General features: G+C 45.4%; 1 protein-coding gene across 1 annotated transcript; it reads left to right on the top strand.

The window, feature by feature from the left end:
• The first annotated feature begins 366 nt into the window (after positions 1–366).
• On the top strand, positions 367–17847 carry EAPP (E2F associated phosphoprotein). The gene is made up of 6 exons (XM_081333565.1): positions 367–510; positions 2427–2608; positions 3852–3950; positions 8506–8629; positions 15852–15968; positions 17066–17847. The coding sequence occupies exons 1-6, from the start codon at positions 437–439 to the stop codon at positions 17337–17339; spliced, it is 870 nt and encodes a 289-aa protein (XP_081189691.1). The 5' UTR covers positions 367–436; the 3' UTR covers positions 17340–17847.
• Positions 17848–17951: the final 104 nt, after the last annotated feature.

A 17951-nucleotide genomic window follows, 5' to 3' on the forward strand; every position in this document is an offset into this window, starting at 1 on the left:
TTGGAAGATTCGCCTCGCTTTTAATTGGCTGCTTTTTTCCTTTCCTCGGTGTTTTTCCAAGATCAGGGATTTTGGACTGCAAACGCGAGTGAGTACTAGATGTAGGCGCAGAGAAGCAGATTCGAGCGCATGAAGCTTGAAAGCGGAACTAAACGCTTTCCGGATTTCTCTGCGGACTCAGGAACTGATGGGACCAGGGGTAGGCAACCTCGGCTCTTTTATGACTCGTGGACTTCAACTCCCAGAATTCCTGAGCCAGCTTGGCTGGCTCAGGAATTCTGGGAGTTGAAGTCCACGAGTCATAAAAGAGCCGAGGTTGCCTATCCCTGGATGGGACCAACCTCCAGGCTTAGCGGAACAGGAAGTGACGGGAAAGGCGTTTTGTGCTAGCTGGAGGAACAAATTGAGCAGGATTGTTTACAACGAAGTGGCCGGCATGACTTCTCTGCGGGAAGAAGATGATCCTTATGTGATTGAAGAGCCCAGCGACGAGGACCCAGCGCAGAGCAGGTCTTTTGGGTTTCGGAAGGCAGCCGCCGATCTCTTTTCATTTTCTTAAATCTTTGTGGGGTTGGGATGTTTCGCGATCGTCAGCCGAAGGCGAAACGAGGAGAGGCCTCTCTTTCAATTAGTTACTGTCGAGATCTTTAGTTACTTTTCTGAGATCGTGTGAAACAGCTGTGCATTGCAGTCTGCCGCTTTCTACATTTTGCCAAAAAAAAATAAAAATCCCCTTGAGATCTTCACGTTTTTCTTTTCGATTGTTATATCTTAAAGGGCTTCGTAAATTTTGATTTTGAGAATCGCTCTTGCTTATTTTTAACTAAGAAACCACCAAGCTGCCTCTGTTCTGTTTTGCGCAGTAATACGTTACTTTGTAATGTATTTAATTTAATAATTTAATTTAATAATTTGATTTCTATACCGCCCTTCTCCTGAAGGACTCAGGGCGGTGAACAGGGCAATACACAATAAAAATCGAATACAAAAATTAAAAAGCCATTAAACATCATGCCCATAAAATCAATACATATTAAAGTTAAAACTAGTTTTAAAAACCCAACCCCATCCCGTCAGACCAGGCCAGCTTGTTCAAAAAAGAATGTTTTGAGATCGCGCCGGAAGGAGCGAAGGTCGGGGGCCATCCCAGAGGTCTGGCGCGCCCACAGACAACGCTCTCCCCCTGGGGGTCACCAATCGGCATTCTTTGATCGGCGGCACCCTGAGGAGGCCCTCTCTGTGGGAGCGCACTGGACGGAGGGAAGTTGACGCCGGCCGCAGGTGTTGCCGTAGGTAATCCGGAGTGTTATCCCATACTAGGCAACCTGCGCTCAGTTGGGTCATTGTTTCAGAAATATTTCCTCACCTGAACAGAGAAACAAAATGACCAGAGTGGGCAGTAAAGCAGTGGGAGCAAGAGCAACTTTGGACTTCCTCCCTCCCTTTCTGCTTATTCCTTCCCAGCAGGCAGGTGAATGAACGGCTGCTGCTGGGTGAGGGAGGGATGGGAGACCGGGAAACACTGTCACAGAACATTAAAAATCAAGATCATGTGACCACAATAGCATCCTGTAGCACTGAAGCAGGAATATCTTTCACAAATTCTACAATCATCAATATTGGATTTTGGACATATTCTGAAAATTAGCCCGTTTGAGGTACCTTGGTTTAAACATTGTTGCTGTATTATGTATAGTACAGCTAAAGGTCATGACAATGAGAATTTTAGTGATATATAGATCGAAATAGAATGCTGTTGTGAAAGGGCAGATGTAAATTTTCTTAGAGCCCGGATGTCAAACTTGATCATGTCACGTGACGTGATGTATGTTTTTTGCCTTTGTGGAACCGGGGTAGGCATGGCCTGCATGTGACGCATTTTTTAAAAAAATCCCATTTATATCCCGCCCTCCTCTGAAGACTCAGGGCGGCTTACAATCTAAGAAGCACAAATCAATGTGCTTAGCAATAGCCTTCATTCTATGTATATGCCTGCTTATTAGGGCTTTCGCCCCCCCCAGCGGCATTTTTACAAAGTCAGCTTATTGCCCCCAACAATCTGGGTCCTCATTTTACCTACCTCGGAAGGATGGAAGGCTGAGTCAACCTTGAGCCTGGTAGGATGCGAACCTGCACTAATTGTAGGCAGCTGTGTTACTTAAGGAGGCATTTGGCCCACGGGCCACCAGTTTGACACCCCTGACTTAGAAAGTTGTTTTTCATAAATGTCCTTCAAATAATTATCTCTGAGGTGAGGTGAACCTTTAAACTCACATTTTCTCTGGCTAGCTGGTGCTTCTAGCCAGGTGCTAATTACAAACTACTTAGAAATATCTTCTTTAAGTAATGTTAAACAAGGACTACCTGTGTGATATTCATCCTGAAATAATGATCTCTAATATCTCATCATCTACACCACCATGTAGTTCTGAAGATGAAGTGGATGTGCTCTTACATGGCACCCCAGACCAGAAGCGTAAACTGATACGGGAGTGTCTCACAGGAGAAAGTGAATCTTCTAGTGACGATGAATTCCAAAAGGAAATGGAAGCTGAACTGAGCTGCACCATGAAAAATATGGAAGGCCAGTGGAAGTCACAACTTCCAGGTAAACATTTTTCCAGAATTTAATAATATGAATTGGCTTTCCAGGTCTTTTTAACACTGAATAGTTTGGGGAAGATCAGCTCATTTCAACTAATTTCGCCTATTTACTGCAACCATGAGGGGATACTCAACTCTAAGTATTGAGCATATGAAGAGACTGGATAATGGAACTGTAGTTCTGAGACCTGTTGTGCTGCAAAAATAACAATCAAAATAAATCACAAGTGCTCATTTTTTTTAATTCCATGCAATTACAAAATTTAAACAGGGCCACAGGACTCAAGACTATATTTTCAATATCCGGTCTCTTCACATTTTCCATCAATAAATGTATAGAATGCTTGTTAATAAAATTGCTAATATATGTTTCTATTTTACTAATATTTTTTAATAATACTGTTAAATTTAAATGTTTAAACAACAGAAATCCCATTTAGGCAGCTGTACTTTGAAGATCGAAAGTTCATTTGCTGTGAAGGAGAGTGATGTTTCTGTGTCAAGGCACTCGAAACATATGAAGCAGATTTGTGCCTACTTAAGATTTTAAATCCAGAAAATAAAGGATTTCTCATATTCATTGAGGAATCAGTTTAATTTGTGCAATTGTAGAATCATGGTAATGAGAGGCCAGGATATTGACACTGAATCAAATAGTTGCTTTTTTATGCAATTAACTGACAATGCAATCCTATGCTGGGATTTGCTTATGAGTGCATTTTGTATAGGATTGCACTCTAGGTAGTTTGAAGAAGCATATTCTTGCAACAGAATCACTCACAGCATTGTTGGCAGGGTGATCATCTCTGGTGTTTTTTGAGAGATGTTGGAATAAAGATTAATACATCATTTGCTAAGATACTGCTTAAAAAGGAACTATTATTAACATCTGGGAATGGCTATCTGACTGCATGGGTTTAAAGGAGAATTAGAACAATTTATGAAGAAGAAGACCATCTATATTTGTAGGGCTGTACTGGTTATACATTACCTCCTGGATTTGATCTTGGTACCAGTTGCTGAGACATTTTGACCCAATTTTTTGCTTATAGGTTCCTGTAGGTTTTTGGTTGATTACTGTGAAAGCAGAATGATAATTGGTCTGAGTACAGTTGATTTTACAACGCGTAAAGAATATAAACACCAAAGCAATTAACAGTTGCATGGAATTTCAATGTATAACTAGAAGGATATATACATATTTGCTTCTGTATAATGATCTCATAATTGTATGTTTTTTATGACAGGTGATGCTTCTGTTGCTGGGCAGTCTGAAACTGTTTCCACTTCTAAGTATTATGATGATATTTATTTTGATTCCGATTCAGACGATGAAGATGTAGTAGGTAAATAACCAATAGTTTTATAGCCTGTGTAAAAACATAAACAGTAAAATTCCTTTGTCTTCCAAATACAAAATAAGCTCTAAAAATCTGAAAGTGCTAGTTTTATTTTGTTTGTTAATTTAAAAAATGGAAATGAAATGAACACATATACATCTCCATGCAAATTTAGTATACAATTCTATGGATGCCATCATGGATGCCTCTTATTTATTAAATTTATACATTGCCCATCTCACTATCCAAAATAAAACAATGAAGACAGGTGACTTTTTTGTGTGAGTAGAGCTACTAATGTGTTTATCTTTCCTTAAGGATTACAGTATTCTTTTTAGTCTATGAATTTGATCTGCACAAAAGTTGAATGTGTATTTCCCCCTTTCCCCTCTAATACACACCAGCCATTGGAAGATGGCATTGATTTTTAGCCTGTGAAAGTTGATTATAATTTTGTCTGTTTTTGACAACAGTAAATTAATACTGTGAATATATATTATTTATTTTATTTAGTAAACACATTCAAATGTCTTCCTATCTTAACCAATATATTCTGGATGATGAAGACAAACATATTGCAAGCCATCGCTTTGGATGGTGAGATGGGTGGCATATAAATATGATAAATAAATAAAAACACAATGAACAGACACAATGAACAGATACGGCTTTCGATACCATCGACCATGGTATCTTGCTGCGGCGTCTCAGGGGATTGGGAGTGGGAGGCACAGTTCTTCAGTGGTTCTCCTCCTATCTCCTGGGACGCTCGGAGTCGGTGTTGGCAGGGGGGCAGAGATCGGCCCCTAGGTCTCTCGTTTGTGGAGTTCCTCAGGGGTCGGTTCTCTCGCCTCTCCTGTTCAACATCTATATGAAACCGCTGGGTGAGATCATTCGTGGTTTTGGAGTTGGGTATCATCAGTATGCCGATGATACCCAACTTTTCTTTTCGACCCCAAACCACCCCAGTGATGCCCTCGCCGTGATGTCCCGTTGCCTGGAGGCGGTTCGGGTCTGGATGGGGAGGAACAGACTTCAGCTCAACCCTGACAAGACTGAGTGGCTGTGCATTCCGGCATCCCGGGACATTCCAAATGTTCCATCTCTTTTTATGGGGGGTGAGCTCTTACCCCCCGTGGATAGGGCTCGCAACTTGGGAGTCCTTCTAGATTCACGGCTTACTTTGGAAGAGCATATAGTGGCCGTGACTAGGGGGGCTTTCGCCCAGGTTCGCCTGGTGCGCCAGTTGCGGCCCTATCTGAACCGGGATGCCCTGTGTACAGTCACTCATGCGCTCGTGACCTCTCGCCTTGACTACTGTAATGCTCTCTACATGGGGCTTCCCTTGAAGACCACTCGGAGGCTCCAACTGGTACAGAATGCGGCCGCGAGAGTTGTCTTGGGAGTTTCCCGGTACTCCCATGTTACACCTTTGCTCCGCGAGCTGCATTGGTTACCAGTTGTCTTTCGGGTGAGGTTCAAGGTGTTGGTCACGATCTTTAAGGCCCTACATGGCATGGGTCCGGGTTACCTCAGGGACCACCTGCTGCCGGCATCGACTCCCCTCCGCCCTGTGCGTTCCCACAGAGAGGGCCTCCTCAGGGTGCCGCCAGTCAGGGAATGTCGACTGGTGGCCCCCAGGGGGAGGGCCTTCTCTGTGGGGGCTCCGGCTTTATGGAATCAATTGCCGGTGGAGCTCCGGATGGCACCAGACCTTCGAACTTTCCGTCGGGGCCTGAAGACCCATCTGTTCGAATTAGCTGGTCTGGCCTGATGGGGGATTATGGGCTTTTAATTGTTTTTAATCTGTACTTCTGTTTTAATTGGGCATGGATTTAATTCTTTTTAATTTTTGTATAGTGTTTCTTATGTATGCCCTGTGAACCGCCCTGAGTCCCACCAAGGAGAAGGGCGGTATATAAATCAAATAAACTATAAACTATAAACTAAACTATAAACAAGAAAATTGAAATTTTAATTCAAATCACTCGTAAGCATTTCTCTAACAATATAAAACAAAGCACACATGTACCAAACCCATAACCACTTGAGATGCTACATTTGTAATTGTAGCTTCCAAGTAGTCTTCAAGGACAGCCCTATCTAGAATGCATTGTACTAATCCATACATTGGGTACCCAGGCATAAGTATATCAGTCCAGAAAATGGTATATCAAATTAATCTGTGCAAAGGTCCTACAGGGCATAGCTGTCATCTAGTCAAGCAGGAACTGTGAATTCAGGAGGACTCCCAAATTGTACATCAGCTGTGAACAGAGTGTGCAACTCCATTAAGAATCTGTGATGGAAAATCACCAGCTATGTAGCCATCACCAATTAATATTGACAGACAGAGTTTGTTTCTCCCCAACCACATCCAAAAAGCTTCAATCAATGAGATACGACCTTGACATCATAACTTGTTCAGTCAGGTATTGAAATATATAGCTGAGTCTCATTAAAATATTAATGGTGCCTGACCCCTTGATGAATGACTTTGTTCAACCATTGAATAGGGTGGCAACAGCATCAAACCATATAGTACTCTACAATCAAGGGCTTTTGATTCTTTAAAATGAAGTCAGCTATATATTTTTAAAATGCATAATTGACAAAATGCTCAATAATAATCTAAGGACAATTTGAGATTCTTTTAAATTGCGGAAGAAACAATGTACTTTATGTCAATATTATTCTGCTTTTTTCACTGAAGTTATCTAATAATACAAGGAAACTATTAGAACTAGGTGCTGTGTTTGACCTGAAGTGTAAATTTAAAACTTTGCTATCTCCTTTTGTACATGAAGTGGGAAAGTATGAGCCTGAGATTTGTGGCAGCTGTTTGTGGTTACATTTCAGTGCTTACCTGATGGCTGTCACCAGTAAAGAACTGTATAATGAGGATCTTCCTTTTCTGTGCCTACCACAGAATGGATTGCTAGAGAAATATGGTTGCTCTTTCTTGACTAATATAGTAAAGTATGTACTTGAAATACACTGTATAAACTTTAACCAAAAAAAATAAATTCTCATGAGTTATACGAGGTAAAATTATTTTGGAAAAAATCATGGAGTGGCAGGTGGCCATGTTCATTCTTTGGCAATATATACCTATATTAGGTCTGGCAGGAGAGATCCCCATCCACAAGGGAGCTTTATCTGGCAGGACCCAAGGAAAGAGCCTTTCCTGTTGTGGCATCCAAGCTCTGGAATATTAATCCCTTGAAGATCAGACTCATACAAACCCTGTTGGCTTTTCACAAAACTTGGAATACCTGTTTTTTTTTCCCTGGTGTATTTTTTTCCACTTAATTTTTAAGCACTTGTTATATTCTTTTTTATAATGTATACCTCTTTGTTCCTTTTTTGTTATTTTAAAAGCAATAACAATATATAATTAAAAAAAGGTCTGGTTTTCCCATTGAGCCTCATACCTTGGGTGATGCCGTTTCTTGTCCATACTCTATTGAGAGTGGATGTTTGTTATACGTTATTTCTGGCTGCTGTTTTATTTATTTGTAGTTTTAGCTTATTATTTTTACGGTGTTTTTAATTGTTAGCTGCCCAGAATCATCCAATTTAAATGAACAGCAATATAAAAAAACAAATAAGCTTCTGCATTATCAGTCTTTGGAAAATAAAGTGATGGCCTGTTGTTGTTATGTTAGGTTTGTTGGCGTCTCAAGCTGCCAGATCATTGAGGTCTTTCCTCTAATCTGTCAGGTTATTTTATTAAGTACTTTAGATCGCTACCAGAGAACCCATTCATAGGAAGCGTATATCAATTTTTATAGGCTAATAATTGTTAATTTATTTAGATGGCAAGGCTTGTCTTAAAACATATTCAAGTCAGACTGAATCACTATCCACTGATTAATCATTTTCTAGTCAGATAGTAAGAAAACGGGAACAAGCATTCACCTAGCTTATGGCTTGTGCTTGAGGAAAATCTATAGGGTCCTTTTAGTTACGCTAAACCATGATTTGTTTTAACTGAGGCGGACGTGCAGAAATAACCTAAGTTAGTATTAAAGATAAGCAATATTATGGCATGTTTGTTTAATTCTTGGATTTTTTTCCTCAAATGAACAATATCAGGAAACCTCAAATCTTGTAACCGTTTGCTCAACATGCTAAAACACAATTATAGTGAGGATGCCAACCACATACCATAATCTTGTTTTGGTCTATGGTCTATTTGCAGATACCATGCAGTTGCATTGTAGTTTATTGAAATATGTAAATACAGTCATTGTTCTAAATTACAATATGGTGCTGTGCTTTGTGAAAACAATGGCAAATTAACCTTGTTGTTTAGGCTGTGCTAATTTTAAGAGGCTTTTCCATTCTGTTGCACTCTATATATGTGACTATGATATATGGAGATATCAAACTGGGTAAGACCAAATTTAAACTATCACTTTTAGGAGATACCTGTTTGGAATATTTTTCGTACATACCCATCCAGGGGCTGTTAATTCAACAGGAGCTTTGATTTTTGAGTTTATACATTTTGGGGCTATAACCTGACTACAAATATAATCTGTCTCAAACATGGCAGGTTCTGCAGAAACCAGAAAAAAGAGAAAACATCACGAACGGCGAATTCCAACTAATGATGAGTTATTTTATGATCCAGAAGAAGACAATAGAGATCAGGAATGGGTAGATACGATAAGGAGGAGGTAAGTGAAATGATAATTTTGAATGAAACTTTACTCTGATTAAAACTAGCTTATATTAAGAACTCAGAGGTTTAAAGTTCTGAACTCAACTAGATTATGCATTTAAATTTAGACACCACCTAAACTTTCCAGAATATGGTGGAATATAAATTGATACAGTAAATATATAAATTGCATCTTCACCACAGTTTTTGCCGGCTCCGAAGATGGCGGACGCGCTGGGGAGAGCTCCGTAGCCCCCAACAGTAAGGCGTCCCCCCAGGAGCCCCCCAGGGCCGTCAATGGACCCCTGGGGTGGGGCAAGAATTTCGGGCAAATGAACTGGGTAATTATGCCGCCCGCTGCCTCCCGAAACAACTGCAGGGGCGCCAGGACATCCCTGCCCCACCGCCTGGGCCGCTGGCGACCGTTATAAACGGAGCCAGCACCCTCCGCCCTGCCTCTGCCGCTTGTCAACTGCCGAGCAAGGGCGGCGCCTCCGCCGATCAGCTGTGCGGCGGAGGCCCCGGCGGAAAGGATGGCAGCGGCTGCGGCGACGATTTTCAAGCCCCCAGGCTGGTCGTTGATCCAGGGAGCCTGGCAACGGCGATGGCGGTGGCGGCGGGGCGTCTCCAGGCCCCCCCCTGGCCATCCAGGAGGGGCCGGAGGCTCTGCTCTGCCCCGGCCCCCCCACCGGCTCCCGGGTGACGGCGGCGTCTCCAGGTTATCAGCGGAGACGCCGCGGACCAGCTGGACCAGCTGGGTGGCGGAGGCGGAGGCATCGGCGGCGCCGGAGGTGAGAGACCCGCCCCTGGACCACGACAGCCGTCGCAGCCATCCAGGAGGGGCCGGAGGCTCTGCTCTGCCCCGGCCCCCTGACCGGCTCCCGGGGACGGCGGCGTCTCCGGACTATCGACGGAGACGCCACGGACCAGCTGGACCAGCTGGGTGGCGGAAGCGGCGGCATCGGCGTCGAGAGGCCCACCCCTGGACCACGACAGCCCTGGACCACGGCAGCCCTCGCAGCCATACAGGAGGGGCCGAAGGCTCTGCTCTGCCCCTGACCGGCTCCCGGGTGGCGGCGGCATCTTCGGCGGTGAGAGCCCAGCGAGCCCTGGTCTGCGGTCTCCTCCGATGCCGATCACCGGGCAAGGACGGCGTCTCCGCAGATCAGCTGTGCGGCGGAGGCGCCGGCAACGAAACCAACAGCAGCAGCAACGGGCAGCGGCGGCGTCTCCGAGGATCAGAGAAGGCGCCGCGGATCAGCTGGGCGGTGGAAGAGGCGGCAGCGAAGACGACCGCGGCCGGGACTGCTTCTCCAGGCCTAGTCGTTCGCCACCCAGGGGCCTTGACAGCGGCGGTAGCACTGACGGCGTGGCATCTTCGACCCGCCCCCTGTACCGCTACGGCCGTTGCAACAATCCTCAAGGAGACGCCGCAGACCAGCTTTACAACGGTAGCGGCAACAACGAAGACATGGGCGGTGAGGCAGCTGCTCTGGGCCCTGGTCGACCGTCCTCCGAGGGGCCTTGACAGAGGCCCTGACAGAGACGCTAGTAACAGCGGTGCGGCGTCTCGACCACCGTGGGCTGCCCCTGGACGGCGGTGCCTCCGAAAGATTCACACCAAAGGAGACGCTGGACAATGGAGGCGACGGCCCGAGCCACCTCCTCGAGACACCTTGATCGGAGACGGCAACACCAGGGGCATGACACCAGGGACTCCCGTACCTCTGGGAGGCCACGCTCTGGATGGTCCTCAACCAATAGGGGCCATGGAACTGTGGCCGGGAACAACGCCCAGAGGATCAGGGAGGGAACTGTTTGGGGCGGCTGAACCACCGGAGCTGACGCCAATTAATGGATCCCTCCATCCTGCCTTCTGCCCACTCTCACCCATCTTTGCCCATTCTCTCCCCACAGGACATAACGGGCCTGGGTGCTAGCCACAGTGGCAGAGTGGCTGGGCCTTACACCTGCTACCCCATAGAGGTGAGAGCTCTATGGGGTATGCCTCACCCAGAGTACGTTCTGGACCACCTCCGGAAGCAGAGACACAACCCATCGTGAGAGGATGAGGAGTGGCCTGCTTCTGGGGGTTCGCCCGGCCAAGTGGCAGTGGCAGGGCGACGATCCAGATACACACCTACCCGACTCGACCCTCCTGCAAATGCACCATCCAGGGGACAGCCTTCCCAGAACCACCTGTGACTATGCTTGTTCAATACTCTAGCATAGCACTGCACGCCCTCAGGGGTTCCCCACTCTCGTGGGTGCGACCCGCCTGCATCACACCCAATCTTGATGACGGGCTCAACCACTGGGCCTCTGAGAGATGGCCGGGCAGGGTCAGGGGCCTCCAGCATAAGCCCAACAAGAAGCCCCTGATTAAGTTTTTAGTTAAGTTTTTTGTGGGGTTAGGGAGGGGGGAAGGAGGAGACTATGGTTGCGCGGGAAAGGCACGCCTTCCAGCCACCATAACGCATGCCAGGCCCACGGCCGTCCGCGACGGCGTACAACGAGGACCAGTCGCCGATAACACCCAGTGGCGCCCCATCCCTAGGATGGTGGGGAATGGCAGAAGGTGCACAGACAGAGGGCCGTATCGTCACCGGGAGTGTCATCTCCGCCCTGTACAGGCGGTGAGACGCTCCGACCCTCTGTTCTCCCCCGGAGGACCCGGGAGCAAAGGTGCGCACCCTCCCATGCTAAGGCTGGTCTACCTGAATGCAAGGTCCGCAGCTAACAAAGCTCACCTCATTCGTGACCTAGTGGAGAGTGAGCATGCGGACCTGACCTGCATCACGGAAACCTGGCTGGGCCCAGAGGGGGGTGTTCCTCTGGTTGACCTCTGCCCGCCAGGTTTCCAGGTACTGCACCAGCCCCGGGCTCATGGGAGGGGCGGGGGAGTGGCAGTTATCATCAGGGAATCCCTTAGCCCGCGAGAGACCACCGTCCCTCAGATGGTCGGGTGTGAGTCTCTCCTACTGAGATTCGGCCCAGGGGCGCAGTTGGGTCTGCTGCTGGCGTACCTACCACCTAATCGTGCAGCGGCGGCCCTACCCGAGCTACTCGATGTCCTCTCAGGGTTGGTGGTTGAATTCCCAAGACTCATGGTCTTGGGCGACTTTAATCTACCGTCCCTGGGAGGATCGTCCGAACTGGCTCGGGAGTTCATGGCTTCCATGACGGCCATGGACCTGTTGCAAATAATTTCTGGGCCGACTCATGAGAGAGGCCACAACCCAGACTTGGTGTTCTTGTCTGGACGGTGGCGCGATGATGTCGGTGGGGGTGCCACAACTATTACGCCCCTGTCATGGACCGATCACCACCTCCTGCGGCTAGACTTCCCCCTTGCCACTCCCCACCGTGGGTGCACGGTGCCAGTCAGATGGTACCGCCCTAGGCGCCTAATGGACCCTGATAAGTTCCAGGCAGCGCTTAGGGACTCGCATGCACCCCCTGCTCACAACTCGGTGGAAGCCTTAGTGGAAGCCTGGGAAAAGGCAGCCACGGAGGCTCTGGACCGAGTTGTACCCTTGCGGCCTCTGACCCGACGCAGATCCCAGCGAGCCCCATGGTTCACCGAGGAGCTCCGGGAGATGAAGCGTCGGAGACGGGGCCTAGAGAGCCGTTGGAGGTCCAGTCGATCCGAATCCGACCGATTGCGACTAAGAACCCTCACCAGGTCTTATCTCGCTGCGATAAGGGTGGCAAAATCCAACTACTTTTCCACCCTCATCGCGTCCGCAGATAATCGCCCGGCTGCCTTGTTCAGGGTGACTCGCTCCCTATTAAACCAAGAGGTGAGGGAGGAACCCTTGCAGGGTCGAGCCGAGGAATTTGGTCAATATCTGCTGGATAAAATCGCTCGGATCCGAACTGGTCTGGACTCCAACTGGGCTGAGATGGAAGAACAAGACTTGGACAGTCTTGTCGACGTCATCTGGGAAGAATTTGATCCTGTAACTCCTAAGGAAGTGGACAGGATTATGAGAAGGTTGAGCTCCTCCACATGCTTACTGGACCCGTGCCCTTCCTGGCTGGCCTATGCAGCTCGAGAGGCGACACGAGGCTGATTCCTAGCGGTCATCTCTGCTTCTCTGAGTGAGGGTCACTTCCCCACCGCCTTGAAGGAGGCGGTGGTGAGACCTCTCCTCAAGAAGCCCACCTTGGACCCATCCTCTTTGAATAACTTTCGTCCAGTCTCCAATCTTCGCTTCCTTGCGAAGGTTGTTGAGAGCGTGGTGGCGCACCAACTTCCTCAGATCCTGGATGAAGCGGTTTATCTAGACCCGTACCAATCGGGTTTCAGGCCGGGCTACAGCACGGAGACGGCATTGGTCGCTCTGATGAATGATCTCTGGAGAGCCCGGGACAGGGGCCATTCCTCTGTCCTAGTCTTATTAGACCTCTCAGCGGCTTTCGATACCATCGACCATGGTATCTTGCTGCGACGCCTCAGGGGACTGGGAGTGGGAGGCACGGTTCTGCGTTGGTTCTCCTCCTTTCTCCAGGGTCGCTCGCAGTCGGTGCTGACAGGGGGACAGAGGTCGACCCCGAGGCCTCTCGCTTGCGGAGTCCCTCAGGGGTCGGTCCTCTCGCCTCTCCTGTTCAACATCTACATGAAACCGCTGGGTGAGATCATTCGCAGTTTTGGAGTAGGGTACCATCAGTATGCTGATGACACCCAGCTTTTTATCTCAACTCCTAACAATATCAGTGATGCCCTAGACGTGATGTCCCGCTGCCTGAAAGCGGTCCGGGAATGGATGGGGAGAAACAGGCTTCAACTGAACCCGGACAAGACTGAATGGCTGTACGTACCGGCAAGCCAGGAGATTCAGAACGTCCCACTGCTTAACATTGGGGACAAGTTACTTCCCCCTGTTGATAGGGCCCGCAACCTGGGTGTCCTCCTAGACTCGCAGCTCTCCCTGGAAGACCACATTGGAGCTGTGACCAAGGGGGCCTTCTCCCGGGTTCGGCTAGTTCGCCAACTACGGCCTTATCTGGACCTGGATTCCTTACGTACAGTCACCCATGCCCTTGTGACATCTCGCCTAGACTATTGTAACGCTCTCTACATGGGGCTGCCCTTGAGATCCACTCGGAAGCTTCAACTGGTGCAAAGTGCGGCGGCACGGACACTCTTGGGAGCCTCCCGATACTCCCATATCACACCTCTCCTCCATGCGCTGCACTGGCTTCCGGTTGCCTTCCGTGTGAAGTTCAAGGTGCTAACAATGACATTCAAAGCCCTACATGGCATGGGTCCGGACTACCTACGGGAGCACCTTCTGCCGATGTCAGCACCCCACCGTCCTGTGCGCTCCCACAGAGAGGGCCTCCTCAGGGTGCCACCGCTCAAGGAATGTCGGCTAATGGCCCCCAGGGGGAGAGCATTCTCAGTGGGTGCGCCAGCCCTCTGGAACACCTTACCAACCGAAATCCGGATGGCCCCTGACCTCCGTACCTTCCGTCGCGACTTAAAAACTTTCCTATTCCAGCAGGCTGGCCTGGCATGATAACGTTAATTGGGGTTCCAGTTTGTGTTATTAGTGTTTCTTATTATTTTATTGTTCGGTCTGTATACCTTCCTTCCTCTGTACACCGCCCCGAGTCCCTCGGGAGAAGGGCGGTTTATAAAAACTAATAAATAAATAAATAAATAAATAAATAAATAAATCTTATTGCCTTAACATCACCTTTTTTTCTGAATCCCCAAGATGGAGATTAACAATATAACAACAATATAACATTATAACAGGGCTGGAAGGGACCTTGGAGGTCTTCTAGTCCAACCCCCTGCTCAGGCAGGAAACCCTATGCCATTTCAGACAATTGGTTGTCTGCTGTAATCAGGTTACATTAATTATTCTAGGACTATATCATAGAATCTTTTATTCCTGTCTGTATTGTATGTCACTGCAAATTTTATTACCTACCTTTTTTTCTTAGTGTGAAGTTTTAGTTTTACTTAAGGGTGATTAGATTTGATTGTGTGCCATCAAGTCATTTTAAGTTCCTAATGACCATATAGATATTCTTCATGGCAGTCTATCTCTAACCTATTCTTTCAAGTCTCTCCATGGTGGACTCACCATTGTAACCAAATCCACCTACCTGCTGCTGGCAGATTTAGGGTTTGGGGTGTTTTTTGGAATAAATTATGATAAGAGTTCCAGGATCCAATGTGAGTCAGTCACCGGGACCAGGGTTTTTGACTTCTGAGCTTTTCGACTTGTGTTGGAGCCCATCTTCATCTTCTCTCTCCCAGAGTGTGTGCTGTTCTGTGTGTGTTATTTATAGTGCCTGTTGTAAGTGGCTTTTTAAATGTTGATTGGGGTGTGTTGTTGGATGGCTTTTAAGTTATTAGCTATCGTTTGCTTTTGCTGCCCAGCCCTCGCCTTTTAATTGGAAAATCAGCACTCCTGTTTACAGGGCGAGTCTGAAAGCTTGGAAGACAAAAATCTCTGGTCCCAGTGACCAACCCAGATTGGATCCTGCAACATTATCCCGGGACACGTATTTACATATTTCTGATTTTCTGCCATTGTTGTAATTTTCTTATTTAGTTATTGGTACATCAAATGAGTCTTGGTGTCTGGTAACTCCTTCCTGCACATTCAGTTAGGGAAAGCTATGGCAGTTGGAATCAAATTTTAAGCTATTTTAAGGCAGGAAGATATTTCATTTGGATTGCTGGATTTTCTAGTAATTATACAAATGTACCTATGATAAAATTGCATTGAGATACATGCGCTAGAGAGATTATAAAGAATCAGAACTTAGATCTGACTTACATACCTGCAGTTAAATAATTATTGGGTTTTTGGGGGGGAGGGGGTTATATAAACACCAACTTTTCCTTTGCCCATTCAATAATTATATAAGAGATCTCTAGTTCTGCCAGCATTGGCCTGATGACATTAGTACCTTCTTCAGGGTGTCATCTGTGTTTCTGCAGTGATGTGGGATTGTCCTGTTGGGTTTTTCATGTCAGTTTGTTCCTGCTTGCATTAAATATGAATAATATGGGTAATCAGGAGGGAAATAAGAATTTGTGTAAAACCTGTATCAAAAGGGTGGTAGTGGGTGAAGCCATTTCATTTTGGTGTGACATTTATGTAGTTAGGACATTGAACATCATCATTTCTTGGTTTTTGGTATGCATCATATCAACAAAGATTGCTACACTAATAGTGATGTTTCTTTACTTTTGTGCTCTCTCGCTGAAGTTATCATAATATAAGAAATGTTCGGTCACAACAAGAAAAACCTCCTGCCATTCCCAACAGTGATGCTATTTTGAATTGTCCTGCTTGTATGACAACATTATGCCTTGATTGTCAAAGGTAATGATTTGAACCCTGTATAATATAAGATAATATTTATTTATGTGGTTAGTTTAATAGTTTAATTTTCAATTCAGTTTCTGGAGATATGTACCTTGCGTGTCCTAAAAAAAAGGACTTAGTACAGATAGCCCTCGATTTACAACAACTGAGCTCCAAATTTCCACTGCTAAGACAGTTAAGTGAGTTGTGTCCCATTTTACAACCTTTTTTGCTACAGTTAAGTGAATCACTGCAATTGTTAAGCTTCTCCTATTGACTTTGCTTGTTGAAAGTCAACTGGGAAGGATACAAATGGTGATCACATGATCTCGGGACAGTGCAACTGTCATAAATATGTGCCAGTTACTAAGCACCCATATTTTTATCACGTGAGCATCGGGATGCTGCAAAGGGTTGTAAGTGTGAAATCTGATCATTAGTGATTTTTTCCAGTGCCATTGTAACTTTGAACAGTTACTAAGTCAATGGTTGTAAGGCAAGGACTACCCGTACATAATTTTTCATCATTAGCTTGTCAGTAGTGAAAACATGAATATAATAATTTCTTTACCAGTACATTTAGATGCATAAAGTTATTCATATCTGTTATGTGATGAAAGTTTCCATTCTTCATATGCAGCCTGCCCCGAGTCCGCTGTGACTGGGAGGAATAATTAGTTTCACTAATGAATATACTTCTGTCAGTTCACTGATGCAATTGAATTTGCCGTAAGAATACAATAGTTTGAGTAATAGCAGGCAATTATTATCTAAGGTGGATCACATCAATCTAGCAAGTCTCTCCCTGCCTTAAAGTTACAAATTAAAAACAAAGAAGACATACAGTGTAGAGAAGGGAGATTCATTATTTTTGAAGTTCAGAATAAAATGGTAACATGAGCTATACAGGTAATCCTTGAGTTATAGCTGTAATAGAGCCTGCAGATTACAGTTGCAAGTCATGATGATTGTTAAGTGAGGTGGCCATGTGTGGGTCAATAAGCAGAGCATGGGGTGCCTCAAATGCCATTTAATATTTAAAGGGTTATCAATTTTGAAATATTTAATCAGTCAAGGTCACTATATTTTTCCTTCTCCCCTGATGTTCTTTTTAGGCATGAATTATACAGAACTCAATACAGAGCAATGTTTGTGATGAACTGTACAGTTGTCAAAGATGAAATTTTGAAATATAAACATCCACTGAAAAAGAAGACAAAGAGAGGACACAAGAAAATTAAGCAGAGTAGCGAATCAACTACTGGCTCAGAAACCCAGGAAGAAGAGATATATCACCCAGTAAAATGTACCGAATGTTCAACAGAAGTGGCTGCATTAGATAAGGATGAAGTCTTTCATTTTTTCAATGTATTGGCAAGCCATTGCTAAGATGCACTACTTTACATCCTTCAAGATTATATTAAAATTTCAGTGAAAGATGATTTAATCTAAGATCCCTTTCGTATTTTTAAAAACTCTGCTTGACTAATCTGAAATGGAGATTATGGTATCTTGTGTTCTTCTCTGTAAAGATAAAACAAGAGAACTTTTAATTTATGTACATAAGTTGAACAGTTTTATTCTGTTAAGTAGAATCAAAATAGTTCTGAGTTAAACAGATATCAGTCAATTTTCATACTTTATTTAATGGCTGAATTATAAAAAATGGTATTTTCAACATTTAACAGTCCAAGATTAATTCTCTGTAATTATAAATAATCTAGTGTACTTTTTCCTGCCTATTATTTCATATAATTCCTGAATTATGTGCTGTCTGTATTAAAGTTGAACTATTATTAAAGGAGATGGAATGTTGAGGTAATCTGCCAATAATTTTCTCCATTACGTAACACTCGTAAACCTAAATTACATAGTCACTAACACAATATCTTCTGGAAAGTTCTCTGCACACTATGTTCTCACCTTTGATTTATGATTAGGTTGGCATAATTTTACAAACCTACCAATTAAAAAGATTAAAAATAGTACATCGTTCCAAGT

Source organism: Vipera berus, assembly GCF_964194415.1.
Source record: "Vipera berus genome assembly, chromosome: 1".
NCBI lineage: Eukaryota > Metazoa > Chordata > Lepidosauria > Squamata > Viperidae > Vipera > Vipera berus.